This window comes from Sceloporus undulatus, chromosome 1, assembly GCF_019175285.1.
Source record: "Sceloporus undulatus isolate JIND9_A2432 ecotype Alabama chromosome 1, SceUnd_v1.1, whole genome shotgun sequence".
In the NCBI taxonomy this organism is placed as follows: Eukaryota; Metazoa; Chordata; class Lepidosauria; order Squamata; family Phrynosomatidae; genus Sceloporus; species Sceloporus undulatus.
The window spans coordinates 361,958,524-361,974,004 of record NC_056522.1 but is presented as its reverse complement, the minus strand read 5'-3'; the positions used below and the strand labels follow the sequence as shown (position 1 = coordinate 361,974,004).

General features: G+C 40.1%; 1 protein-coding gene and 1 non-coding gene across 9 annotated transcripts in view; one reads left to right on the top strand and one right to left on the bottom strand.

The window, feature by feature from the left end:
- Positions 1-365: 365 nt before the first annotated feature.
- TRNAI-AAU lies at positions 366-439 on the bottom strand. The gene has a single exon. It is a non-coding gene; the product is annotated as a tRNA-Ile (tRNA).
- Positions 440-2,611: 2,172 nt separating this feature from the next.
- Positions 2,612-15,481, top strand: part of MOK (MOK protein kinase) — a 36,871-nt gene continuing 24,001 nt past the window's right edge. For 6 of the 8 annotated variants that reach the window (XR_006102273.1, XM_042453088.1, XM_042453133.1 and 3 more), the window contains exons 1-4: positions 2,612-2,747; positions 8,391-8,505; positions 9,174-9,263; positions 11,796-11,866. Coding sequence is in view for 7 of the 8 variants with exons in the window: in XM_042453088.1 (XP_042309022.1) it covers positions 2,702-2,747; positions 8,391-8,505; positions 9,174-9,263; positions 11,796-11,866 (322 nt within the window). In the remaining variant the exon portion in view is untranslated. Of the gene's footprint in view, positions 2,748-2,820; positions 2,986-8,198; positions 8,265-8,390; positions 8,506-9,173; positions 9,264-11,795; positions 11,867-15,481 lie in introns of those variants that run through there. The other 2 variants (XM_042453107.1, XM_042453097.1) reach the window with 2 other exon arrangements.

Here is a 15,481-nt window from a genome sequence, read left to right as displayed (position 1 = left end):
AGAGTACATTAAAACAGAATTAAATTACTACATTATTAATAAAACAAATTGCATGTTAAACAGTTTTAAAACATTTTTACAGGTATATGGAGGCGCTGTATTGTTTGAATGCATTATATATATATATATATAAATACAGCGCCTCCAAAGCCTGCGCCCTTTAAAAAGGTCCTGTGCTGAATTATTGGAAGAAGGGTGTCCTAACTGCAGCCTTTTGCAGCTGGACTTCCAAGCGCGATTGGTCGCTGTTGTTGTTCCTTACTACAGAATGAAGAAGCCTCCCCTCCCTTTTCCACTGGAAGCATTCTTATCTGGGATAACGGGTTAAGTTAGGCTTTACTGATCATTAAAAGGATCCTTTCTTGTGGCCCGTACGGGGATCGAACCCGCGACCTTGGCGTTATTAGCACCACGCTCTAACCAACTGAGCTAACCGGCCACTTGGCGCAACAGCTGCACCGCGGGAACAGTCCAGCCTGTGACGTCACTCTGCCTGCCTTGGCTCAATGCTGTGCAATACTGGCATCTGTCATTTTGTGAGACATTGAGCCTTCTCTGTCAGAGAGCTCTGGTGCCACTACAAACTTATTGTTGTTGTTGTTGTTGTTGTTATTATTATTATATTTAAAAATAAAATACAATTAAAAGTACATTCAAAAGTGGCCTCCCATCCATTGCCCCTCAATTGTCCCTGAGGTTTATATACTTTATAATTTAAATGTATTATTTCTTTACATTTTATAGTTTATTGTATATAGTTTATTATAATTATATAGTTTATAATTTTAATGTATTTTTTTAAATCGCGAATTTGGGAGGGTTTGTGGGTTATGATGTTTTATAGTATTTTAATGTTGTTTTGTTATTGTTAGCCGCTTCAATCTGCGTGGAGAGGTGGGATATTAATAATAATAATAATAATAATAATAATAGTAATTGTTATTAATACAGTTCCCAGGATTCCATAGCATTGAGACAGGGTAGTTAAAACAGGGTCAAACCAGATTATTTGACTTTCACGTGTTTTATTTATTTACTTGGTGTATTCTCTTCAGCCAGAAAGGCTTACAGATAGTTAATTAAACATGGATGAAAGAAAAGGGAGCACGCTTATCAAATTTGCAGATGACACCAAATTAGGAGGAATAGCTAACACCCCAGAGGACAGGATCAAAATTCAAAATGACCTGAATAGACTAGAAAGCTGGGCCACAGCTAACAAAATGAAATTCAGCACGGAGAAATGTAAGGTATTGCACTTAGGGCAGAAAAATAAAATGCACAGATATAGGATTATGGGGGACACTTGGCTGAATGAAACTACGTGTGAAAGGGATCTGGGAGTCCAAGTGGACTACAAGTTGAACATGAGTCAACAGTGTGATGTGGCAGCTAAAAAAGTCAATGCAGTTTTAGGCCTTATCAATAGACGTATAGTGTCTAGAATCTAGATCAAGGGAAGTACTGTAATAGTTCCACTCTATTCTGCTTTGGTCAGGCCCCACCTGGAATGCTGTGTCCAGTTCTGGGCACCACAGTCAAAAAGGATGTTGACATGTTGGAGAGTGTCCAGATGAGAGTAACTAAAATGATGAAGGATTTGGAAACCATGCCTTATTACATGGTAAGTGCTGATGATGTTTAGCCTGGAGAAGAGAAGGTTAAGAGGTGATATGACAGCCCTGTTTAAATACTTGAAGAGATGTCATATTGAGGAGGGAGCAAGCTTTTTTTCTGCTGCTCCAGAGAACCTGGAGCAGTGGATGCAAACTACAGGAAAAGAGATTCCACCTCAACATTAGGAGGAACTTCCTGACAGTAAGGGAACACACTCCTTTCTCAGAGTGCAGTGGAGTCTCCTTCCTTGGATTTCTTTAAACAGAGGCTGGATGGCCATCTGTCAGGAATGCTTTGATTGAGAGTTGCTGCATGGCAGAATGGGGCTGGACTGGGTGACCTTGGGCAAGTCACACTCTCTCAGCCTCAGGGGAAAAGCAAAGGCAAACCCCCCTCACTGAACAAAATTTTGCTGTGGAAAACCCCCTTCAAGGCGCACAACAACAGCAACAACAACAACATGCAGCCCAAAAGCTCAAACACGAAGGAATGAGGTGGGAAATCACGAACAAAAGAAAACGAGAGAGGGTTATTGTTAATAAGTGTAAATTATTTAATTGTTGTTTTAATAATTGATAATTCAATTGTATTTTATTATTACTGATGGGAGGGTTAATGGAGGGGTAGGGTTATAATGTTATGATATTGTATTGACATTGTATTTTATTGGTTTATTTTAATGTAAGGTGCTTTGATCGTTTGGAGGAGAGGGATATACAGTATTATTATTATTATTATTATTGTTATTTTAAAAAATCTCAGGACTGATATAAATACATTATACATTTATATTTATATATTTTGATTGTTTGGAGGGGGATACAAATAAATTTATTATTATTTTAAAAATCTCAGGACATATATAAATAAAATTTATATTTATATTTATATATTTCGATTGTTTGGAGGATAAATAATAGATTAAATTTATTATTGTTGTTGTTATAAAAAAATCTCAGGACGGAGCATGCGCAGAAAAGAGCTTCTGAGAAAAAAAAGAGACGGAGGGAGGGGGGAAAGAGGAGTGAGGTTTCCTATTGCGCATGCGCATCCCGGGAGCGAACGAGGGAAGACCCCAGCCGCCATGAAGAGCTGCCAGGGCTTGCCGCAGTCAATAGGGGAGGGCGGAGGTGAGTGACTGCGCTTGCGCCGGGGCAAGGGCGGGGACCCGGATGTTGACACGGTTGCCCTCTGAGGAGCGCGACGCTCGGGGGTTGCCAGGGCAACGGGGACACAACATGGCGGCTTGATTGGAGAGGGAGGAAGGGAGGGGGAAAGGGAAGGAAAGGGGGCTCTGGCGCTTCGGAGGAGGCCCGCAAGGAGGCCTCCGTGGCCCCAAGGCCCTGAGGGACCCACGGAGGATGCACAGTAAGGGAGGAGGAGGAGGGGGCGCTGAGGGAGGGAGGGGAGAAGAAGGTGTGTGTTGGTGGGAGGGAGGGTCGGTAGTGGGAGACTGAGGCTTCTTCCCCTCACAGGACACAAGGCAGAGAATCATCATCATTACCATCATTATTATGATTACTATTAATATGTTTGTTTATATCCCGCCTTCCTCCCAGTACAGGGACCCCAGGCGGTTTACAGATCCCAAACAGTCCAAGAAGGCTCCAGGACTTGGAAAGCTACAAATCCCAGGGCTCCACAGCAGCACTCAGCTGCATGGTTTCGTCACACGCGACTCAGGTCCAAGACACACTGCAGCAAATAATCCAGTTTGAGACCGGTTTTATTGCCCTGGCTCAGTGCTAGGGAATCCAGGGAACTGTACTTTGTGATGGCACCAGAGCTCTCTGACAGAGAAGGCTAAACGTCTCACGAAACTACAGCTCCCAGGATTCCCTAGCACTAAGCTAGGCAGTTAAAGCGGTCTCAAACTGGATTATTTATTTCAGCGTGTGTTTTGGACCTTGCTGCGGAAACGGGTCCAAAGCACACTGCCGAAATAATCGCTTTAACTGCCCTGGCTCAGTGCTAGGGAATTCTGGGAACTGTAGTTTTGTGAGACATTTAGCCATCTTTGTCAGAGAGCTCTGGTGCCACTATAAACTACAGTTCCCAGGATTCCCTAGCACTGAGCCAGGGCAGTCAAAGCGGTGTCAGACCGGATTGTTTCTGCTGTGTGGATGCAGGCAGAATCTGTCGTGAGGAGAGTCTTGCCTTTTCTTTGCTCGCTCTCTCATCTGCACTGCAGAAATAATGCAGTTTGAGACCTCTTTAAATGCCCTGGCTCGATGCTATGTAATTCTGGGATTTGTAGTTTTGGAAGGTGTTTTGCCTTCTCTGCCAGAGAGCTCTTGTGCCACAACAAACTACAAATCTCAGAGTCCCATAGTACTGAGTCATGGCAGTTAATGTGGTGGATTATTTCTTTAGTGCAGATGCAGCCCAAGTGTCATTATCCACAGTCAGCAATTTGGACCTACACTTTAAAAGGTAGAAACCCATTAAAAAGACAAAGGGTGTACTCACACTGCAGAAATAATCCAGTTTGACATCAGTTTAACTGCCACAACTCCTTCCTGTGAAATCCTGGGAGTGGTCCCAGAGCTCTCCAACAGAGAAGGCTAAATGTCTCACAAAACTACAAATCCCATAGCATAGCATTGAGCCACATCACTTAAAGCAGTATGCGACTACATTATTTCCACAGTGCTGATGAGACCAAAGAAACGGGAAACCCCCCCCCCCAACAAATACTGGCTGCATCAACACTGCAGAAACAACGTGGTCTGGCACTGCTTTAACTGCCCTGGCTCCATGCTGTGTAAACCTGGGATTTGTAGTTTGGCGTGGCCCCAGAGCTCTCTGTCAGAAAAGGTTAAACGTGTCTCACAAAACTAAACACCCCAGAATTCCATAGCACTGAGCCATGGCAGTTAAAGTGGTGTCAAACTGGATTATTTCTGCAGTGTGGATGCAACCTCTGTCTGGGAAAGCTTATACAACCTCTTTTGTTCAATTGTAATGGTCCCATTGGTCTAATTCGTGGTCTAATTCCATGCTGTGGAATCCTGGGAACTGTATTTTGGTGAGATCTTTAGCCATGACCTTTAGCCCTATATACAATGGCATATTAAATGATGTCCCTTATATAAAGGTTTGCTTCAAGCCATCGATGGTTGAATCTATAGATATGGAGGGCCAACTGTATATAACTATAAACACAAACACAGCAAGGAAGGATGTGCAGGTTGCAGAGTCTGTTTCTTGGCTTTGGTAGGAAGAGGATGAAAGCAAAAGGACAGCTGGTGCTGCTGCCATTTCAGGAAACCTATTGTGGGCAGTAGATTGGGGAACCCAAGGTCTCAAGTTAAAAGAACGTTTGGAGAAAGAAGAGGACCAACACACCGGTTGCATTCTTTCGGGATGACTGTTTTTTTAGGCTTTAAACAAAAAACATAGACAGTCCTTGTCTTGCATGGAGTACACTTGTCCCTCCACATTCGCTGGGGTTAGGGGCACAGGACCCCCATAAATGTGGATAAACCGCAAATAACAAAAACACTATGTTCTTACCTGAGAGGATGCTTCTCTAGGAATCTCTAGGTCCTCCAATGCAACTCTGTGGTCTACATCTGCCAGGCATTGACCATAGAATTGCATTGGAGGAGCTACAAATGTCTAGTAGAGTGTCCTCTAGGAATCACTAGGTCCTTCAGTGCGACTTTTGGTGAAAGTTGACCATAGAGTTGCGCTGGAGGACCTAGATATTCCTAGAAAGAATATATTAACAAAATCTGTGAATTAATCAAATCCGCAAACATCAGCCGCAAATGTGGTGGGATGAGTGTAATTCATTTTTTGAATCTTGCCACTCCAGCAATTACAGTGTGCACACCTGGAAGACTGGCTAAAGAAATTTGTGCTGCCCAAGGAGCACTGAACGCTGTCTCCATCCACTCAAATCAAGATAGTTTCCCTATGTCACATGAGGCAGAAAATCTCACAAGAACCTCAGCTCCTCCCTGGCAGTAAAAATACAATAAGAAATCGGGATGACTTTTGAATTTGCTGCCCTGACACAACTAGCATCCTTTTTGTGAACTATATCCCATTTTAGAAGGGACAGAGAGGGCTATTCTCTTCCCCAAAAACTTTGCACCGTGGGACAGCTATCAAGCCCTGGGAATGGCCCCTGCTGTTGTCACCAGTGAAAAGGGGAGGAAAACTATTAGGACTGTGAAGATCCAGGTGTTCTGGGCTCCTGGGGGAGGAAACTGCAGGTGTATGCCATTTGAAAGTGTACCCTCATGTTCATCCCCACAAGCTGAGATCAGCTGCTTCTCCATGGTCTGAAACACCTTCCCTGCCTTTCCCCATCCGACAACATCAGGGATCCTTCCTGGAGGTTGATAGCTGCTGGATTGTGGGAGGATGTTGAACTGCACATGTGAAGCTACATGCACATATAGGATCTTGGTCAAAAACTGTCAGCTGAGAAGGCTGCTTCACTGTGTCTAATGGTAGGGCAGGCCTGTGTGTGTACAAGGACAGTTTTTGGTGTTTTACATTGTGCTTGCAGCTCTCACCATGTTGACTTGGTTTACCTGTGGGTCAGTGGCGCAGTGATTAAATGCCTGTACTGCAGCTACTCACAAACCATACGTTTGCGAGTTGAATACCAGCAAAAGGGCTCAAGCTCCACTCAGGCTTGCATCCTTCTGAGGTCACTAAAATGAGTACCCAGCTTGTTGGGGACAATTAGCTTACACTTTGTAAACCACTTAGGGAGTGTTTAAGTGCACTGATAAGCAGTAGAGAAATGTACTTGCTATTGCTAGTCTCTTATGTTGGTTGCCCTTATTTTATACCCTTACTAGTTCTACAGTATACTTTCCCAGGCATGCTGAGTGGGATTGTAGATGGTAGTCCAAGTTCACACTAGATTTATATAAAAGTATTAGGATATTGACAATTTAATTTTCTTTTTCTTTCCAACTGATCTCCAGGAGGCAGTTTGCCTTTTTCACAGCCACTGCACATTAGGTCAACATTTTCAATGAGCAATCCACCACATGTTGTAAAATAAGTCCCATTATATTTGACAGAACTCTTGCAATAACTGAAAAATCGACCACATTGATTTTTTAAAATGTGTCTGAGCTTGTGTGCCCTTATTTTCTCCCTAACCTTTTCTTGTCCAGTTTTTCTTTATTCTACTTGCCCTTGAAAACCCCTGTTCTTGTTCCCTTTATGAAAAGCAAAGGCATACCTGGATGCCAATAAATTCTACTTCAAATCTGTAAAATTATATATGACTTGGTGTGTCTAGTTCCTGTTTGTAGGTGAAGCTGAGGCTTGTGCCATGTACTCTGTGTAGCTGCACAGGTTCATTCTTGCAGCATAGTGTGGATTTTTGTCCTTTAATGACTTTGTTTTTAAATCTGAGTACAGCAGAAAAATAACATCAATAGAATATATGCCCCTGGCATATTGCGGTTTACTGCTTTGTAAACATGATTTTGCTCTAAGCCCTGCTTGTTTAAGATGTACTATAAACAATCTCAGAAATAGAAGTTCCCTTCAGTAGAAAAGAATGACAATGTGGAAAGGGATCTGCTTTTTATTGTATGAAATTGCGAAGCAGAAGAACGGTCTGCAAAGAGTGTTATTTAAACACCCTATGGATTAATAACATGATTATTTTGGAATGAACCTTTACAGCTAGCAGCTGTCTAAAGAAGTTAATAGTCATAAGAAATTCTGGAGAATGTCTACAAGCAGTTTCTATTGAAGTGATCTATATGGGAGCAGAGAAGTATCTACAGAAGACATTTATACAGAAAGTTAGAGTCAAAACACTGCAGATTTTTAACTGTGAGGATGTGGAGTAGCTGAGAGGGTACTCAATTTAATGTTTCTATTTTTGGAGACAAGTTTAGATGTTATGGTGCATTTATCATTTCTGTTCCCTATCTCTCTGTTTCAGATATCAGATCTTAGTCAAATTTTCAAAATTAAATACCAGAGCATAAAGACATTACAGATGTTGCTACAACAAAAACATGCTTAGTTTGTCTGGTACAGTGTTATGGTATAAAACCAATATGGTGTAGTTGAATGTTGGGCTATAATTGGGAGACCTGGGTTTAAATCTTCACCTGGCCATAGAAAACCATTAGGTGACCTTGGACAAGTCAAACTCTCTTAGTCTGAAAGGAAGTCAATGGCAAACCTTCTCACCACCAAACAAATCTTGTGTAAAAAGCCCTTCATAAGCTCACCATTTAAATCATAATTTAAAGGCACACAGCAGTGAAAACCTGAGTAGGTCTTAGTTTAAACACTAGTAATAATGTTTTCCATGTGTGCTGTCTCTTGGTTCTGATGCCGTTATGCAATAAACACAGATTTCTGAAGCTGTGACACTCATGTGATTACATTTTTATCCCACAAAGTATATGGAGGAAAATGACTGCCCTACACTTGACTTAATAAGAATCTGAGATATAGTTAAATATATGAAAAGCCTCTAGCAGTTATTTCAACAAACCCAAATATCAAGTAAGATGGAAGTTCTTATATAACAGTCAATAATAAGAATTGTACTTCTGTAATCCTTAACAACTTTAACATTTCAGATAAAGTATAACACCAGTTGATTGGAAAGGGCTCAGTTGGTCATACTTCTGGCAGGAAAGATGTTTGTGAGTTGAATAAACAAACCATAATTATTAATGTATTTTATGAAACAAAATGTAATTAAGGCTATCCTAAGGATATTAAGCTTACCATCTATACTAAAACCTTTTTTTTTATTTTGACACTTGCAGAATACAAAACAATTGGTAAGATTGGAGAGGGAACCTTTTCTGATGTTCTGAAGGTCCAAAATCTGAAAGACGGACGCTATTATGCATGTAAACAAATGAAACAACATTTTGAAAGGTAGGTGTAGTTGCATTTTGAATTTTCAGATAATCTTTTAAAAACCAACCCACAACATTTAAATATTTTGTTAATTTTCATGATATTTGATTTAAATATTTGATTTTAAAAGCCATTTTAAATAATACAAATGTAATATTAATATGCTGTGGATGTCTTGGAAGAAGAGTCATGTTACAATCACTACTTTTCTTGATACTGAGCTTGACTGATATGAGTATACAAACTTGTCCTTCTTGACCATGAACAGTAAATACCAGAAACCATCTCTTGCACAAGCTTGCTAATAAATTAACATCTTCCTTTGAACCTCTGTTCCACATCTCGCCACTATCGGAGGTGAGCAGCTGGAGACTGCAAGTAAGGCCCAGCTTTGAAACTCTTTGAAACTCCATGCTTCTGAAAACTACTTCTAAAACATTTTTAAAAAACAACAAACAAACATAGAAAACCTCCAGTGCAGCATGAGAAGATCTTAAGAGAAGAGAGAACCATGGAAGGGCCTCGTGTATTGTGAATTTCAGATGGCTTCTAGGGTTAATATGTGCCTGAAATGGGATAACAGAGCAACATAAAAAGATCATGTTGACTTGGGGGGGAGGAGGTAAGAATGACTTAAGACAGAATTATAACCCTACTCTTTTCATGTTTTAAATTTTTTTTTTTAGTCTTGACCATGTGAACAATCTGAGAGAAATACAAGCCTTAAGGCGACTCAATCCACACCCCAATATCCTTACACTGTGCGAAGTGATTTTGTAAGTGCACATGAGTTTTTTTCTCTTTTCATTTCTGTACCTTGAGTATTCTTCACTCGAGGTTTTGTGGAGGTATTTAATGACTGTTTAATATTCACAACAAATCATAATCTGAAAAAAAACTTTTTGAAGCAAAATCTCTATTTCCCTCTGGAATGATGAGATTCTACCTCTTCCTGAACCTGTACTCTCAGGATAAGAGGAACTGCAGCGGTATTGGAAAGTTGGGAGGTGCTGAGGCTGTATATCTCTTCAATGCAAAGGCTGAGTGAGATCCCTCACATTGATGAATTAACATATTATGCTAAGGCCATGTGAATCTATTTGTACATATTTCAAAGAAGAAATTAGTTTCCCCCCCATCTGCACCAATGGTTTTTTATTTACTTTCGATACCAAATGAAAAGACCAATGGTATCAGAATAATGAGGTCCAAGAATGAAAGTGCTGCATCTGTAATAATGGAAGGCCATCCTATGCCATGTTCCCAAAGATGAACAACACAGAAGCAACCACAATGGTTATGTTGTCCAACTCCCTCCTATGCAGGAATACACAACTAAAGCACTCCCAAAAGATGCCCAGCCAATCTTTGTTTAAAAACCTCCAAAGAAGGAGAGTACACCATCCTCTGGGACAATCTATTCCATTGTTGAACAGCTCTTACAATACAGGTTCTTCCTAATGATAGTTAACTGATAGGAAAAGAACAATATTCCAACTAGAGTAAAATATTCTGCTGCCATAAAGGAACTCTACTACCTGCTTAGACCAGAGAACCAGATGTCTTTTATATTTGCCAGAAGGCACCTACTGTATTATGCTATCTGCATTTTCCATACTTAGCCATTCCAGACGTGAGAAACACCCAATATACAGCTGTAATCCCCTTTTTATTCTAGAAGACAAGTGTTTGAGAAAACTTTATTCCAAAACACACTGCAGAAATAATCTAATTTGAGACTGCTTTAACTGTCCGGGCTCAGCAATAGGAAGTCCTGGGAATTGTAGTTTATTGTGGCACCAGAGCTCTCTGACAGAGGTGGCTAAATGTCTCACAAAACTAGTTCCCAGAATTCCCTAGCATTGAGTCAGGGCAGGTAAAGCAGTCCCAAACTGGATTATTTCTGCATTGTGTTTTGGACCATTGTAATATCACTAGTTCTTCCTAGACAAAATCAGAGCTCTCCAACGTACTCTACAGTGCAAGGTAAAGTGGTCTCTGTAAGGAGAAGGAGTATAGACTGATGATAGAGCTTGCAGAAAATACCAGATTGTTGCTGTTGAGATATATCCCACCTTTTCCTTAGTTTGGAACTCTAACCATTTTAACAGATTAAAAAAAAAACCACATAGCTAAAAATTAACAAAATGCAAAAGTTTAAAAATGGTTAAATTATTAAAACCAGTTAAAACATAAACCATTAAAAAAAAGCTGAACAGATTAAAAAAATCTTTGTACACTCAGTCCTTAAAGGCCTGTCAAAACAGAAAGGCCTTCCCCTCTCTGGTAAGGGAGTTCCAGAGTCTGGGGGAAGGACTGAGAAGGACCACTCCCATGTTCCCACCAGATGTGCCTATGAGAAGGCTGGGATAAAGAAAAGGGCCTTACGAGCAAATCTCACAGCACAGGCAGGTTCATAAGATACGGTTCTTCAAATAACCTGGACCTGAGCCATATAGTTCCCAATATCTTCATTTAAAGGGTCTCAGATTGTAGGGCTAGAAAGAACTTCCACCTAAGATGCTTGGGAGCTGCTGCATTCAGAGTAGATAATACTGGACTAGATCGTCCTATGATCTTAATCACTATGGTCTAAAAAACACTGTGGAAATAATCCAGTTTGACACCGCTTTAACTGCCCTGGCCCACGGCTAGGGAATCCTGGGAATTGTGATTTATTATGGCACCAGAGCTCTCTGACAGAAAGCTAAATGTCTCACATAATTATGGGCCTCAGAATTCCCTAGCATTTTGCCAGGGCAGTTAAAGTGGTCTCAAACTGGATTATTTCTGCAGTGTATCTTGAACCTATGAGGTGCTTTGAGATGTCCATAACATACTGTATCTTATACAATACTTTTAGATTAATTCTTCTTATGACAGTACTAAATGTCACATGCTGCTATCTGTACAATGAACAACACAGAGGACATCTCACTCATTGTTGATGCGGAAAGAATTGGCACTGGTTTTAACTAAGCTATTACAGATGTAGCATGGCAAGGTTTTTGCATTTTGATGCATTAGAGACATATAGATGTGTCTGTGGCTCGATGTTACTGCATTTCCGTCCTTATTTCACACTAATGTAAATGCAAGGATTGATTTTAAAAAGATGAAGCTGGAAAATTATCATAGTAAATCTATATTATAATACCAAATCTAGTATCAATAATAATACTATATCTAGGTGGTTGGTTTTTTTTGCATGTGAGATCACCTCCCTACCCCCAACTCCAGATGATTATATCAGTAACATTTTTTTCTTTCTTTTATGGGGTTAAATTAAAACAGACTTTTTTCTATAGTGACAAGAAATCTGGTGCTGTTGCGTTAATATGTGAACTTATGGACAAGAACATTTATGAACTGATCAAAGGTATGTAGATTATGCTCTCCCCAGAAAAGTTCTTTTTTCACATGCCATTTATTCAGTTATGCAAAAATCCACATGAATGTTGAATCTGTCCAGCAATATGTGATAGTTGCAGAAAAATCTTGTAGACTATTTCCTTTATGATATGTGAAGGCAGACAAACAGTATGGAATGCAAAGATGACGTCTCAATGTACCGTATTTGCATATACTCAATGATTTTTGTCTCCTGTAAACATTTGAATGAAACAGGCAGGTAGAAAGAAAACTTTAGAAAGTGAGCAGGAGTCAGTTAATCACTGTGTCAAAACTGCTATGTTAGATATAGGGAAACTTGTGACTTTCCTACTATTGTTGGACTCCAAATCCTATGCAGCCTAGCCTATATGGGCAATGGTCAGAGATGACGAGACATATCATCTTACATCTGGAGAGTCACCAGGTTCCCCAGCACTCTGCTATTCAGTCAAGATGCCTGGTGTACCACTTATGTATAATGTGACATCCTGTTCTCTTTCCCATCTGCAAAACTAATAGTTGGACATAATTAAGAAACCTTGATCACGTTCCATCTTTGTTGACAGGTTAATACAGATTATTTCTATTGTAATTCCTATGACTATAGACACAGTAGCACTTGGTACATCCACTCTGGGTTAGTTTGCAGATGTAGAATCATAGAGTTGGAAGAGACCACAAGGGCCATCCAGTCCAACCCCCTGCCATTCAGGAACCCTCAATCAAAGCATTCCCGACAGATGGCCATCCAGCCTCTGTTTAAAGACTTCAAAGGAAGGAGACTCCACTACACTCTGAGGGAGTGTGTTCCACTGTTGAACAGCTCTGTCAGGAGGTTCCTCCTAATGTTGAGGTGGAATCTCTTTTCCTGTAGCTTGCATCCATTGTTCCAGGTCCTATCCTCCGGAGCTGCAGAAAACAAGCTTGCTCCATCCTCAATATGACATCCCTTCAAATGCTTAAACAGGGCTATCATATCACCTCTTAACTGTCCCTCCTCCAGGCTAAACATACTCATCTTCCTAAGTCTCTCCTCATACGGTATGGTTTCCAGAACCTTCACCATTTTAGTTGCCATCCTCTGGACACGCTCCAGCTTGTCAACATCCTTTATGAACTCTGGTGCCCAGAACTGGGCACTGTATTCCAGGTGAGGTCTGACCAAAGCAGAATAGAGTGGCACTATTACTTCCCTTGGTCTAGACACTATACTTCTATTGATGCAGCCTAGAATCCCACTGCCGCATCACACCAGTGACTCATGTTCAACTTGTGGTCTAATAGAATACTTTAAACTTAATCTAACCTTTATTGGATCTCTGTTGAGTTAGTTCACATTTAGTGGTCAATAGAAACTAAATGTGAGTCCAAATTAATTTGTGGTTATAGAGGCATCAAGTCCTCTCTCGCTTCAGTTCAGTCAAGACAGAAATCACCTCCTGGAAATCCCTGGGCTAAATGCAATTGCTAGACCCAATTTATTTAGTTAACACTTTACTGAAGTCTTCATTTGCAATTGATTCAATACGTCTACTCTATTTGGGACAGGCAATTGGATCTAATGTCTATGCTTCATTCTCCCACAATTTTCTGGAAGGAAGCTTCTATCTAACCTTTACCACTGTTAACAAAAAATGTTAGCACTGAACCTTTCTTGGAGTTAATCAGAACTGTAGTTTTAATGGTAGTTAATTTTAGTACCAATTATTTCTTATAACAGCAGTAAAAAAGAAGTGGATAATTTATTTGGGTCTTTTATCACATTGCTGTAACACCAGAATAACAGGATCTCTGGCTATCTTTATCACATGATGCCGTCCCTCTTCTGTTGTTCTCCCATTAATGCAAAAACTGTTAATGACCTCCTTTCATGCTACTGTTCTGCTACCATTTCCAATGTGATAGTTCAATTCCACTTTAACGCCAATTTTGGGTGGGCAAGGGATGGTCAATGGCAATGCTTTGAGTGCAGCTTAGGTGCCCTTTGTGTACCAGTGATCAGATGAGAAGGAGTGGGTAAGTTTCAGTTTGATTTCCTTACAACTGGCAAAGTAACTGAGAAACCTTTAAACTTTGCTTCCTATAGAAAATATATCCAAATGATCACCCACCCCTCAAACAGGGGTTTCTCATAGAAACCAAAACTTTGCTCACTGCCTCCCACCCACCTTGTAGCATTATTACTCTCTCTTACACACACACTCACAGACACCTGGAAGCATAAGTTGAAAAGAGTCTTACAGATTTAAAAACACTGGTTTTTATTAAACCTCGGCGTCTTTCTTGCTGTTTTCTTTTAGCTTCAGGCTTAACTAATCATTGGCAGATGAAAGCCATTTATTGAGATAGATCAGACTAGCTGCTGGCTTTCATCTACCAGTGATTAGTTAAGTGTGAAGCAGGGATGTAGCCAAGGGGGGGGGGATCTTGGGGTCCGGACCCCCCCCCTTCCATTAGAAAAATGAATGGTGTGTGCTGCTGCGCCGCTCAGCCAAGCCCCATTATAATGGTGGCACTTAGTCTGGAACCCCCCCCCTTCCTAAAATCCTGGCTGCGTCCCTGTGTGAAGCTAGAAGCGAGATCTATTCCAATCAGGAACTCACTCACCCCCAATGGAAAAAAGGTCTTTTAAAACATAACCCTGTTTTCATTTATAATTTGAGGGGGCATCTCTGTATGTGTGTGTGCGCTAAACTAGGAAAAGGGGAGGTTATAATGTTTTGGAAGAGGTACTAGAGTGGACAGTACCATATGCTCTGTGTGATATCCTTTTAGTGTGAACAAAAGTTACAATCCCCAAAAGGTTCCCTAAAGTGCAACAGGAAAGAGAACATAACAATAGCATAGGTAATATTTTTAAAACAACATTATTTCAGAAGAACCTTGTGTGATAAAGCCATTGGAAGGTTATAATAGAGCTTCAAAATTTTATTTTCTGGACTACAACTCGCAAAATATCCCAGCCACCATGGTCAGTTGAATTACAAAAATGTAAGATTTTCCAAACTCGATTGTAAATTATATAAGATGGCTCCTGATTCCTTATTTATTATGATTAAGATAGAAGAACTCTGTTGGAGCAGCCTGGTGTGACACAGTTCCACCACTAGTATGGAAAATGTGTATTTGTAAAAAGAGCTTTAATCTGCCTTTTTTTTCTTTAACAACTTCCCCTAAAATGGTTGGCAATACAATGAAAACAAGTAAAATCACAACTGCAGCATTACATTATATTACACATAACTGAAGTCAGATTAAGAAGGCAGAAAAATTTGTGTTAAAATTTCCAGAATCATAATTAAACATTATTAAAGGCCAGACAAAATAAATATTTTTACTACCTGCCAGAAAATAATCAGAGATGAGCTAGTCTAATATATTTCAGGAGAAAACATATTCAGGGGGAGCCATGTTGGCCGTGCTGCAAAATACAGCAAAATACAAAATGCACAAAAACATCATGCAATCTTTTGAAACTTCACTGGATTCTTCATTTGGCAAAGATGTTTTTTAAAGATATTTCAGGAGTGAATTTCATTATTATTATTATTATTATTTATTTATATAGCGCTGTAGATTTGCACAGCTCTGTACATAAACA